Source organism: Clupea harengus, chromosome 15 (assembly GCF_900700415.2).
Source record: "Clupea harengus chromosome 15, Ch_v2.0.2, whole genome shotgun sequence".
Taxonomy (NCBI): domain Eukaryota; kingdom Metazoa; phylum Chordata; class Actinopteri; order Clupeiformes; family Clupeidae; genus Clupea; species Clupea harengus.
The window spans coordinates 8,820,904-8,834,176 of record NC_045166.1 but is presented as its reverse complement, the minus strand read 5'-3'; the positions used below and the strand labels follow the sequence as shown (position 1 = coordinate 8,834,176).

At 42.6% G+C, this 13,273-nt stretch overlaps 1 protein-coding gene across 12 annotated transcripts in view; it reads right to left on the bottom strand.

The window, feature by feature from the left end:
- Positions 1–975: 975 nt before the first annotated feature.
- nrxn3b (neurexin 3b) overlaps positions 976–13,273 on the bottom strand; it is a 229,725-nt gene continuing 217,427 nt past the window's right edge. For 8 of the 12 annotated variants that reach the window (XM_031581679.2, XM_042709849.1, XM_042709853.1 and 5 more), the window contains 2 exons: positions 12,753–12,831; positions 976–3,603 (listed from right to left, as the gene is read on the bottom strand). In XM_031581679.2, coding sequence (XP_031437539.1) covers positions 2,615–3,603; positions 12,753–12,831 — 1,068 coding nt within the window. In that variant the 3' untranslated portion in view covers positions 976–2,614. Of the gene's footprint in view, positions 3,604–5,312; positions 5,568–12,752; positions 12,832–13,273 lie in introns of those variants that run through there. The other 4 variants (XM_031581683.2, XM_031581682.2, XM_042709856.1 and 1 more) reach the window with 2 other exon arrangements.

The window sequence follows — 13,273 nt, the reverse complement described above, 5'->3', positions numbered from 1 at the left end:
CGCTTCCCCACACACACACACACACACACACACACACACACACACACACACACACACACACACACACACATAACCTAGCCATACGACTGAGCCAGTCTAATGTCCCTGAATTCTTACACAGATGTGCCATACTGTCTGCCAAGCCAGATCTCCTTGCTGTTCTCAGAGGCCATCAGTCAGAGGACCAGACCTCCACTACCCAGGCACTAAAGAGACCAAAGGGAGAGGCACATTATACAGACTGTTGTGCATTCAGTAAGACCGTATTACTCTCTGCAAAACAAACAGTGTTCAGTGTGCACAGTCACATGGGGCGTGGGGTAGATTAAGTTTGGTTCAATGATCAGGTCTCACTGACTCAGTTCCTCTGCTTACGCCAAATGCCTCTCTTTTGAAACCACCTCAGCTTGAAAGTAGGGTTTTTCATTATCAAAGAACGAAGAATACTAGTTTAGGTCGACCTGCTGTTTTGTAATTATTATATATATATATTTTTTTTTAGTGATCTGCTCTACGTGGATGTGGGTTAAAGTTTGCACTGTGCAGAACCGAACGAACCACAACCATTATACGCTAACTTTGTGAAAACTTTGGGAGAACATTTTATTGCTGGATGTAACTTAAAATAAAAAGAAGGGGAAAACAATAATGGATGAATTATAATTAAAAAAAAAACATCAACACAATCAAAATGAATGTATACACTGATTTTGAGTTTTCTTCAAAAATGTGACATGAACAGAAAACAATTCAATGACTAAAAAATGAAATCCCACATATTTGCCACCACGAACAGTTATAAAATGAAGAACCAAAGAAGAAGAACTGCACAATAAAAGTAGACCATGAGAGAAGAAAATGAAAGCACATACAGTGGACTGGACAGAACATGGACAGACACCGAACAAATCATCCTGTACCTCAGTAAACGCATCGGCACTCTGCAACCAACTCCATCATAGTCCATCTTTATTATTTTAAATTTTTCTTCACCCCCTTTTTTTTAAATAAAAAAATAAATAACAAAGTAACAAATGATACGTAGGCCGTGGTACAACCTAGGAGCGCGTTGTTCTAATAATTGACAGCTTCCAGTAGTCAAATATTCATGCGACTAGAAACACCATCCAGAAAGACTAGATTGCTAACCTAACAACATTTTGCCGCTCTTTAAAAAAAAAAAATCCATATGCAGTGCTTGCTTGAGTCTGATCTCACACCAAAATTGAATAATTTTTTGTCATGGACTACACTGATAAATTAAGCCCGATGTTCTTTCTGTACAGAGAAGTTAAAAAAACAAAAAAAAAACAATAAAACGCAAATGTTATGTACAGTATTGACCTACAAAGTACAACGGCAATAATGTAATAAAATATGTAAACATATCTGTTGTTTGACACAGTTGACTGTGACAACATGAATTTCACACTTTTTTCCACTTTGGATCCTGACACTGTCGTCCGTGGTATTGTTTTGACATTGATGTTTCAGCCCTCCTACAGACACAATGATATAGTTTCAGTCGCAGCAGCTCCAGAACGACAGGAGGGGGGTGACGCAATACGGAATGTAGCAAATTACAGAGACGAGTGCTTTAAAAAAAATACACATACAAAAAGAAAATATATCAAGAAATGTCGCTTTCCCCTAAATAAAACCCCCAAAAAACCTCTTTCTGTGATGGATCTGACCTGGCATATCTGATAACAAATCAATTTGGGTGCCATTTTGTGGCTTTCTAAGCCTTTCTCTTGACCAGTGGAAAGAAAGTGACCCCCTAGTCCTGCAACAAAATAGAAAGAGAATAACAAAAGAGATCTGACAAGCTGATACATCGCTGATACTTAAATTGAGCACTGTTGTGTCTTTCATGACAGTATACAGTCTCTTTTGTATTAGTGAAAACAAGACACAAAAACAAAAATCTGAAAAAAAGAACATAATGAGTGCGACAACTTGATCATCGCACTCTGCATCTTATTCTTCATATTCTTCTCCAATGGGAATTGAGCTTTTTTTCTTATGGCAAATTGTGCTCACTTTGCATTTTTGTTTAACATCAGTTCTAATCCTTTATACGTTCTTTCCTCTCTGCAAAAGACGCCAGCATTGTATCACACACATTTCACATGCATGCCCAAAATGGCTGATGATCATTGTTGTATTTTACAGAGTTACAATGGACAAGGTTTTTTTTTTTTTTTTTTTTTTTTACTTTTCTTTTTTTTATGTGGTCCGTTGCTGTTGTTTCTTTTGACCCCAATGATCAGAGATCTCTTGAAAGTCACTCGGGGATAAACGATGTAACAATGAGATATTTTACACTGCCAACTTCTGCGACCAGACCAACCGACCGGTAACAGGTAACAAAGGTTCCGAATGTGCCTATTCGCCTTCTCCATATGCTTACCATAGTAAGTGTGCTTGAAATCACAGTACTTAATTGTTCTGCGACTCACCAGTTTCAGGAGTTCATCAGTGGGCTTTTATTTTGAAATCCTAGCTCCCCAATGCGGTACTGCAATTGTTCTCAGGTTTTAGTTCCATCTTTTTGTTTTCTTTTACCACACTGCTCTTTTTGTTCACTGTTGAGATATTTATTAGTTTTTTTTTATACATAGTACTCTTTGTCCTTGTCTTTCGGTCTCTTGCTGTTGGCACCCTTGGCATTGGGCTGTTTGTCTTTTACCACCGCTCCGTTGGTCTGCGCCGAGTTGCTGATGTAGTTCCGCGTCTCGTCCACCTGGTAAGAGCCCTCGTCCCGGTTGCGGTACTTGTACATGGCGTAGAGGAGGATGAGGATGCATAGGGCGGCGGCCGACACGATGCCCACCACCATGCCCGTGGTGCTGCTGGACTCGCGGATGACCTCCGAGGCGCCCGCGGGCACCCGCTGGATGCCCGGCATGGTAGGCAGAGGGTTGGGCACGTTGCGGAGTATGGGCGAGGTGATGAGCGGGCCGCGGGGCTTGGTGCCGTCGGCGTCGTAGGACGTGGGCAGCGGGAGCAGGACTATGTCTGGCTGCGGCGGGGGTTTGACCTCGCGGTTGTTCATTTTGCCGGCGGGGATTTTGGGCGGCATCTCGGGCAACGTGGCGGACCCGGGCGCGGTCGGTGCCGCCGGCCCCACCGTGCTCCGGAGGTTGGGCAGCGCAGGGGGCACGGCCGTAGTCCTGCCCACCTCGGGAGCCACGCTAGGCCTAAAGTCCTTGGCCTCCCACTTGGGCGCGTGAGCTTTGTAGCCGCCATCATAGGCCGATGTTGTCAAGATCTTATCTGTTACCAGGGAGAATGTGGTGTAAAAATCTTCATCGTCAGTCGGGGGTAGGCTGGAGTCGAACGCCTCCCCAGAGCCAAACCCCGATATCACCAAGCCATCACCATCATCATCACCATCATCATCATCACAATCATCGCTGCCTCGGTCCGACAAGCAAGGTACCCCCGCCTCAGTGGGAATGGACAGGGACTCTTTGGTGGTCTCGATAATGGTGAGGACGGGGCGCAGGGTTGGGGGGAGGGGGATGTAGGGAGCACGGGTGGAGACAGGAGGGAAATCTAAGGGATCCTCTACTAGAATGGGGATGACTAACTCCCCTCCTGTGAAAGAGAGAGACAACCAGACAGAGAGGTGTTAAAGGACAGCCAAACTTTACACAACAGTCCACACCATGAAACACACCAAACGGAAAGATCAAAGCAAAGTAAAAATGACAAATCATATGAAAATAAATGATGACCAAAAACACTATTCTACACAAATGCAAAGTCAACACACCTGCACACATAAAGTCCAAACAGAAAATAATGCGGAAAGGGATTTTTTTTTTCAAAAAAGAAGACTAAGCATCAAAAGGCTTCAAGGGATATGCAAGGAATTGTGCCAAAATATAACTAATATTACCCTGCAACCCCAAACTAGAGTAATAAGTTGGAGCCACATGTAACTCTATCTGTATCTAAATAATAACATCAGACAGCATGCTATCTGACCCTGTTAGAACAAATAATTACAGAATGACATTTTTATTACTGTGAGATACTTCACTATGTTTAATTATAGTGTATGTCCATTTTACAGTGTATTTAGTATATTTATATTTTACACTACTATTTGATTTGTCGTGATTAAAGCCTAAATCTACGTAGTAACCACATTTTTGCCACTTTCATGAAGGTATCGTCCATATAGTCCAAAACCTATTCTGAATTCAAGAGGCCTAGGGGTTACTAGACTGACTCCTAGCTCCTAGTTCTGCAGTCATGTGGACTAAAGTGCTTGTACATATGAAGCTAGCCTTTGCTCTCCCTCTTCTCAAACTGATTCAGCAGGTTCCCTCACAGACCCTAGTCTTTTGCCTTTTGACAGGTCTTATGTGGAAACCACAATGGCATTAGGTCAGAAAACAGTTCAACAACACCTGAATGTTCAGTAATACATTATGATGTTTCTGTTTTTAATGTGAACTGAGTTACTTGCATTAACAATTAGATTAAAAAAGTCTTAACTTTTGAAACGTTTTTTTTTTTATTATTATTATTAAAACGTATTTTTTTTATTATTCAACGTTATGCCACGTTGAAAACATTCAGATGGTCATTAATACTATTCCAACCGTCTGCCATAGTGTCCAGCTTACACACTGCAAAGGCTTACAAACAAAGGGCACCACAAGGCAATGCAAATGTCTACTAAGGAAAGGAAAGGAAAATTAAGTTCAATGTAACAGAACGAAAATGCAATGCAAAACAAAAGAGTTAACAACCAAACTCAAAGCAAAACCTGGAAACATTCGCAAACAAAAGGCACAGATTAAAAAGGGTTAGTAATTACGGATATATAAAAAAAAACTAGTCAGTTTTGAAAAAATAATAATAGCCAATGAAAAGGTACTCATCAAAGGAAGAAAGCATACCATATTTTTTTGACTTACATCAACAAATTGCCCGCATGATTTTGGCAGGAAGAAAAACATTTACAAAAGAAAGTTGTGTAAGAATGCCTTTTGGACAAGTGTGGTTAGTTTGTAAGATTGTTGTAATTAAGCAGTAGTTTAGTTTATTTTTAACGATCTCTCTTGACAGGATGGTACTGGGAAGCAACAACACATACATCCACACACCATGACATGAAAAATAAACTTCACCATTCTGTTATTTAGTTTTACTTTTTTTCCCTCTTTCTTCTGATAAATAACTTTATTTTTTTACAAAATGAAAACTGTACATCTATCATGTTTTTAAATAGATAAGCTCAATTTTTTAGCATCAGATATGTACAATCTGACTATTAAATCTTTTATTATTTCTTTTATTTCTTTTTTTTCCCCTTGACATTAAAATGTTCTTTTTGTTTTGAAGAAATGAATGACTGTACATATTATCTCATCGCTAAAGTATTTTTGGGGAAGTGGGGGGCAGGAGGTTGGTGGTGTGGGGGTGGGGGGGGAGGACCTATGAACATACTAGGTAGGAAATGACAAAGATGGGAGTGAATGTGTACATCAGTTGCCATGTCCATGTAAAGGCGGCACGAAGCGGTCGGGCTGCGTTAGAGCTTTTAGCTGTAAGGAAGGGATGGGGATATACAAACAATGAGCATATACATGCCCATCTACAAGAGAAAAAAACAGCACTCTCAACACTGACAGTCTTACAAACCCTAAGCTGCAACTTCTTCGCCATGCAGTTTAGTTGAACACAATTCATCAGTCTGTCAATTGGGTTGTAACAAGTTTTAGCTTTTGGAAGAGAAGTGAATAACTGAAAATGCAGATCTTGTACTTATTATTATAATATTTTTTTTAAAGAAGATAGTGGTGAGTGTTGATATTTGACCCTCCTCCTCTATTTGTTCTTGATGAACTGAGGACATTTTGGAAGTTTTGGCATTTTGGCCAATCGGTGATGGAGTTTGTGGTCGTCAAAAGTGCTAATCAAATGAACTGACACCATCCATCAAGAAGAAAGAGAGAAAGAGGCCAACATAGGAATACACTGTATACGTTTATCACAGAATTGCCTTATTTCAATCATCACACATTAATGTTCAATTCTTATTACTTTATGGAAATCAGAACATATATATTTATATATGTGTATATATATATATATATATTTATATATATATATACACACGCACACACACACACATATATATATGCATATGCATATATGTGCATTGTAACATACAAACAATTTTTTGTAAAGAAAATGGACATAATTTGCTTCTCACACACTATCAAGGGGAAGAACAACCAGAAAGCACACACTGAGGTTAACAAGAGGAGAGGAGGGGCACACTGATTCATCACTGTCACCACCTTCAGCAACTAATAATGACCAGGATTATTAGTTGTCTCCAGTGTTTCACCAAAACTCATGTTAGTGCTGTACGTTAATCAAGACAGGACAGGGGTGCAGTCTGGATGTACGTCTGGGGGAAAAGGGATTTTTGTTTTTTGTTTGTTTGTTTTGTTTAGCTTTTTGTTTTGTTTGGGATTTTCACTGCAAGGTTAAACCCATGCTTTGAGTAAGTTGCATTTAGGGAGAGTAGAATAATGTCAAGGCAAGCTGGGATCTACACGACTGGCTCACGTCTCCCCCTACTGGGCCAAGGGCTGTGGGGTATCATTAGACAAGCACTATTTAGTTGAACACACAGTAAGGTAAACAAAGGTAAACCCAATTTACAATATCATTTAATTAAATGTGTTATCACATTATTATAGTTCAATTATGTACTAAAAGTTTAAATATGACTTAATAGTAAAAGTTAATTATTTGTTAACTATTTTATCTCTTTGTGTCATTATATAACCAACAGCCTTCGCTAGACAGATAAAACACACGATTCCAAGGGATTCCACAAGAGGACATGTACAATGATTCATTCATAAACTGATGAACTGTGTGCCTACCTATGTTATGCAATCCAGCTTCCACTTGCATTTCTGTATGTACTGTGTATAGCAACTCACGTTCTACCTGTCTCTGTTCCAATCCCTCTCCTTCCCTTCTCCTCAGTCTTTGCCTTCTCTTTCCTCGGCCAGCTTTAAACAGATGCCCCCCCCCCCCCCCCCTTCTGAGTCGGGTTAATTTAAGACGTCTTCCTGTAACATGGGATTGTCTCCTTGCCAACATCGCCTATGTGGTTATTCTCAGGGGTCTCACTGACTACAGGCTCACTTAAGCCCCTTGAGATCATACTAATTGTAAATTGCGCTATATAAATAAATAAAAATAGATTAAAACTGAATGGAAAGAAATTGACTTCAGAAGCTTGATCGTCCAATCGAGTATGTGGTGAACTGTTTCACAGTCAGCGCCCACTGAACTGACACCACATAATTAATTAATAATCGATGACAGGGGCTGACTGAATGGATGAAAGGAAGGTATTGACTTGATGACAATCTCTCTATGGTAAACATGCCTATGGCAGTGTTTGAAACTGTTCTTCTGGCCACGGAACAGTGCCTTTGGGCTGATGGCGCGCACTTGTTTTATCAACAAATTCCCCCTGGGAAAAGGCTGAAGCTACGAATCGCAGTCGTGTAAACCCTGATTACGGCATGGCTCAATTCTGTTCAAGATAGAGCTGACTATCTAGCCAGCAAGTGTGTAAAAGCAAGGGATTTCAAATGGTGATTGTCTCTCTTTTTCTCTCTCTCAAAGATTCACAAAGCTGTGTTCGGTTACTATGAGCTTTGTTTGCCATGGGGTTGCAAGGGTGTCTCAAAGCACTCAACCTCGTGTTAGCTTTGTGGCTAAGTCAACACGTTTGCTGCATCTTAACGAAGCACCGTGGCCACAGTGTGAGTTACCGTCGTGGTGCAGGTGGAGAAGACTAAGGCATTAGATCACTGTGTATTAATACACAGTTTAATTCCATATTAGCTCTGCAAGCTCCACTAACATCGACAATGTTTAATTTCTGAGCAAACAGGAGAGCCTCCTTCCATGCGATTTATTTTTCAGACTAAAGCCAACGAGGATCTAAGCTCCATTATTCGTACTCAACAACTCATGGGGTGAATCCCTCTCAGCCTATCAAACGCAATTTGGCTTTTTCTAAAACCGAGCACTTCAGTGACATCTCTTAAAGTTAATACACCTCTTCAAGTGCAAATTGCACCGGTCTCCTGGTGTGGCCACACTGTGTAAATGTCACATGAAACAGACTGATGTTTTGCGAACTTGACATTCATAAAACATATCTGACTGCTCCCCCTTCAAAAATATTCAATCCCAGAGAGCCCAAGCTTTTCCCCAGGCCCACCCTACAGCCCTTGGGCAAATCTCAGGGCCTGGCCGGCATTTGTTGAGGCTCCTAAACAGCGATGAATGGCGCGTGTGTGTGTGTTGGGATTTAACTCCCTGATCCTGTGAAAAGGAGGCAGGAGGAGAGGAGAAATCCCTTTGTGGGAGAGAGAACTGTGTACGCCAGGCCCAGCCTTTTCACCTGGGCCAAAACTCTGGCGAGCAGGTCGGCGGTTACCCCCGAAGGCACGTGAGATTCACCCCGGGATAGCGCATCCCGCTAGGCTGGTGGGCTTCCCACGCTTTGCTTCAGGTTCAGAGAGATGGCCGATAACTGCCCAGCCAACGGGGACCTCACAGGCACTGGGACAGCACAGTGGCGGAGCAACAGCAGGACATGTCACTGTCGCCAGCCTCGTGAAAAATGGGACTTTTGCTGCTTCAGAGGTTGAGGCCATGGTAGGGTGCCTTCACCTGACTGTGTGAGGAAGAGTCCACTCACTGCTGGAGACCATGTGTGTGTGCTAAGGGACCTTTGACAGGGAATAGAGGGGGGGGGGGGGTGCTTTTACTTGCTATGCTGTGGATTGCTCATAATCCTTCATCGTATCCCTTGGCGGGCCTCCACAGTGTTAAATTGGCAACCTCGGGACACGAGTCGCAAGTCCTCCAGCCTGGCTGGTTGATTTGTTGGGGCGAGCCTTTCAAGCTCAGCTCCCCTCCCTTTCCCAGCGTGTTCAACATGTGTCATCTAAATAAGCCCTTTAACTGATCTGAGACCTGCACTGAAATGACAGTGGGCCCAGCGGGGCCTGATGAGGCGCGACGCAGCTCGGGTTCGGCGTGAGGGATGTGTGGGGAGCGTCGCCTCTCATTCTTCACACTCGCTGCCCACTCATCCGCCGTCTTGCGTCATCCCTCTTTTCTCTCCCAGTCCCTCCCGCCCCCCACGGCCACACATTCACCAGCCTGACGGGAAAAGGTGTTCACTACCTCACCCCTTATCGGTATTTCAGTCAGCCCTTGGGATCAGCTACTGCAGAAGAGTGTGTTTTACCTAATTTTCTTTCTCTCGGAGTGTTTACCTCTGATGCAAGGTTACTTGGAGTTTACGACTCATCGAGGATCAACCCAGGCAGTAAAACCGATGGTGAAAATTCATCGACAAACTGTCTGGTCTGCGAGGACAAATCTGCTGCGCTCGCGGAGTTCTCGTCCGTGAACCTTCCGATTTAATAATTTGCCATGACACCCCGAGTGTTCATTAAGAGTCGCATTAAGACGTACTAATGGTCAACAGTAATGAGTGCCTGAGAGACATTTCACTGGGCATGACTCACCCCCGCTGATGTCTCAATGCTTTCCACTTGGAGCCAGTGAGGGTTACTGACAGATGTAGATTACATATTCATCTGCATCATATAACAGCGTTTGGAGATTTCCAGGAGATGGTGCTTATTAAATCGCTTGTTAAATGTCATATAGCTTGCTTGTGTTTTTTTCCCCCCCCTGTATTTCTTCCTCTGCTCTGCCTACATTAGCCCTCTTGTGGAATCCCCTCTGGATCAAGGGTGGGTCAAACAGTTTGTACTCGACACTGAAGACAGTCATGAGACGCAGTATTGCAAGACAAAGACAAACGTAAGAAAGGTACAGTACAAAAACACACGCAAAACACACAAAGCACACACGGAAAACACAAACCACTGAGACGTCACGGAAGCACAAGAAGGCAGTTGCGTGAAAATGCCACAGCAATACATGACCAGAAGCACAAACACAAAAAAAACACACGAAACACACGCAACACAGGGTTAGCCAGAGAGCGTTATGGATGGAGAAGCACAGAAAATGGCGCCAGTCAAGTTCATGCATTAGCAGATGGAGATCTCCCAGAGGTTTTAGTAGGGCTAGCTACAGTCAACGCATGCGACAAATGCTTTGTGTTTCACTAGGAACAACGAGTAGAATAGAAAAACAGATATACTTTGTGGCAATAAAATTATTTTTATGCCATCTGCATTCAAACAGACATGTATATGCAGAGAGGCTGAGGAGAAGGGGAGGGAGAGAGGATGGGCTGAGGGAAGGAATCATTCTTTCACACACAACTTTCTTGAGACAGAATGGGGTTGCCTGCACAAGGCCAAAAATAAAGATAAAATAAAAAATAAATCAACGGATGATGGCAAGAAAAGATTTTGTTGCCTTATTTCCTGTTGTATCAAATATGTGGGGGTGGGGGTGGGGGGAGGAACAGGGATGTTGTTGTTTTTTTCTTTTTTTTTTAGTTTGGCCAAATGGCACGAAAAAAAAAATAAAAAAATGAGATATTTTTTTCCAACCACCAAAATTTCATGCGGCACAAGATGAGGCAAAACGAGAGGATCGGCTTTTTATCCCGGAAGATGGATGTACAGAGACAAGAAGTCAAAACCAAGACGGAAAAAAACAAACCAACTCCAAATCATAGAGAGTGGAATGTCAGATGGGATAAGATACAGAGGAAAGATGTTCACGTAAACCTCAGTAGGGGGGCGAGGATGGGAAATTGAATTCAAAAGAGAAACAAAATAAATAAAACCAATGTCATGCAACTGTCCACAAAGTGTAAAGGCTTGGAGGCGGGGGGAGAGCGGGGGTACCAGAATGAGGATTTGAATGAATTTCTGTGTCAATATGAGTGTATGAATGTAGTATGCAGATAAATGTCTTTTCTGCTTAACTGAGAGAGGACGGGGTAGCGTGTAGTATAACCTTGCTCTGTATAGTGTACTAACTCTGGAGTTTCATAGCACTTGGGGCTGGCACCTTGAGCAATGGCTCTTTAAAGACTAAAGGAAAAAAAAAAAAACAAGGAATGGAGAAAAAAAACAATACACTGCATTCCAGGCAGTAGCCTCTTTTGGTGGTCTTATACTCTTCCCTCTTGTTACAATAGTGCCTCTGGCCAAAAAAGGTCAAGCAAGTAGAAGTTGTCTTAAAAGTAATCAAACTTTTTTCTGGGTAATGGCACAACAGCAACAGAATCCTGGAGTGAATATTAAATAAGGGAGAGTGCATGTTCTGACAAGCATTTATCATTAAGAAGGGAAAAAAGAAAGTGTCGCCGTGGTTAATTCTACGTGAGGAGTAACACGAGCAATGATTCATCATCTTAATTGTTCTTAATTGATTGTGGGAGGCAAAAAGCTGCGAAAACCGGGCATATGCTTTACAACACATGGAGCATACTTAGGCAGATTACAAGCGTGTTAATTAGGCTAGGGAGGCATTCTGAAGGACAGCCCAGCAATTAAAAAAGCCTTTGCCTGGCATTACTGGCAAAAGGGCTAACGGAGAGGTCCTCATAAATTAACTAGCCTTGTGTTCCTCCTTACCGGCTTTGCAACCAACACGATGCTGTTGGGCTCCTCGTAATTACAGCTTAACGGTTTAAATGGCAGCTCATTGCAGAAGTTCATTAGAACAGGGTCGCGCCCCAAGTGCTTTTCAAAACAGGAGACGTGTTGCACGTCAACCCCATCACTAGCTACAGCCTGTTGCCTTTCTTGCCTCTAAAGTAGAATAAAGCAAAAGTAAAATAAATGAAAAGAAAGTGGAGAATCACCTTCACCTGGGAAGACTATGTGTAGGGGGACACAATGCACACAGAAATTCGAGGATATCTGTTCTCTATTAGAATGTTTCAACGCAAGGCAAGCCTCTGACGTAAGGAAACAAATAAACAAACAGGAGAAGAGAACTGGTTTCCGTTGCAGTTAGTCGGCTACAGTACATATCACAGTATCTATGCTGAAAGCATTTTTGGTTCCTTTTCCAAGAGTCTCAAAATGTATCCTCTGTCGAGTGACGCGCATACACACACACACACATACACACACACACACACACACACACCAAACGCACTGGCAAAGGTCAACCATGAACAGGACAGATACATTTTGAAGCATCAGTGCGAGAAACATGGAGCTTGATACTAATTTTGTACTTTTGACTTAAAGTTCCGCTCTCTTTCGAATGCAGAGAGGACAAAATTAGTATAGATGCAATGCCATGTCTGCAACGTAAGGCCCCATAGTCAAGTGTAACTTTTATTAATCAACCTTTTACTATAAAGTATAGTAACAGTTTACAGTATATATACTATACATAAGTGTACTGAGATCTAAGTATGTGCTGGTGAGTATCTAGCACAGCTTAATTTCTGTGAGGCTTGTGGACACTGCATTTCTCTCTGAACTCATGAGTGCTTAAGGGAGTTTCAAAGTTAGCACGCTAATCTAACATGCCTTTAGTAATGCTTTGGCTGCAGCCTTTTGAAGTTACACTTTATGTTCTCATGGGGCATGATGCTTTGAGGAGTAGGTCCTCGGTTGCAAATAAAAATAAATAAATAAACATAAATAGAGAAGAGAAAAACGGAAAAAGTTCCAAATCAAATAGACCAGATCGAAGCAAGCACACACTCAACACACCCATCCCACCTGCGTGTCCCGAGTCGCATTCCTCCAGGTCCTCGTCGTCGCTGGAGCACTCGGCCGACGACACGATGTCATCTGTCGTCTGAGGTCCAGGCGGTGAGAAAGGGTGAGGAAGGGGAAAAGCAAAAGAGGACAGACGTTCAAGAATAGTATACTTAAAAGAAAAAGGAGAATTGCAGAGCATACTATGCAGATTTACTTACACCATTCAGGCAGTTATTGCAGTGGAAGATAAACAATAGACCAGGATCTGAGAGGGTCTTTGCTGGCATTTCCTGTTATTGCACTCATCTTGTCATTCCACAAGGACGGCATTTCTGCACCCCCGCCACACCCCACTGCTCCTGCAACTGCCCCCCCCCCCCCCCCCCATCCATCCATCCATCCATCCATACACATACCATACAAACACACAGAGCCTCTTCCACCCCAGGCCATCCTCTCTCATCAGTGTGTTGTCACTGACCATCAGTGGTCCAGGGGAGAGGCGGGGCAGGGGGGCCTGATTTGTGTGCATGAGCCAG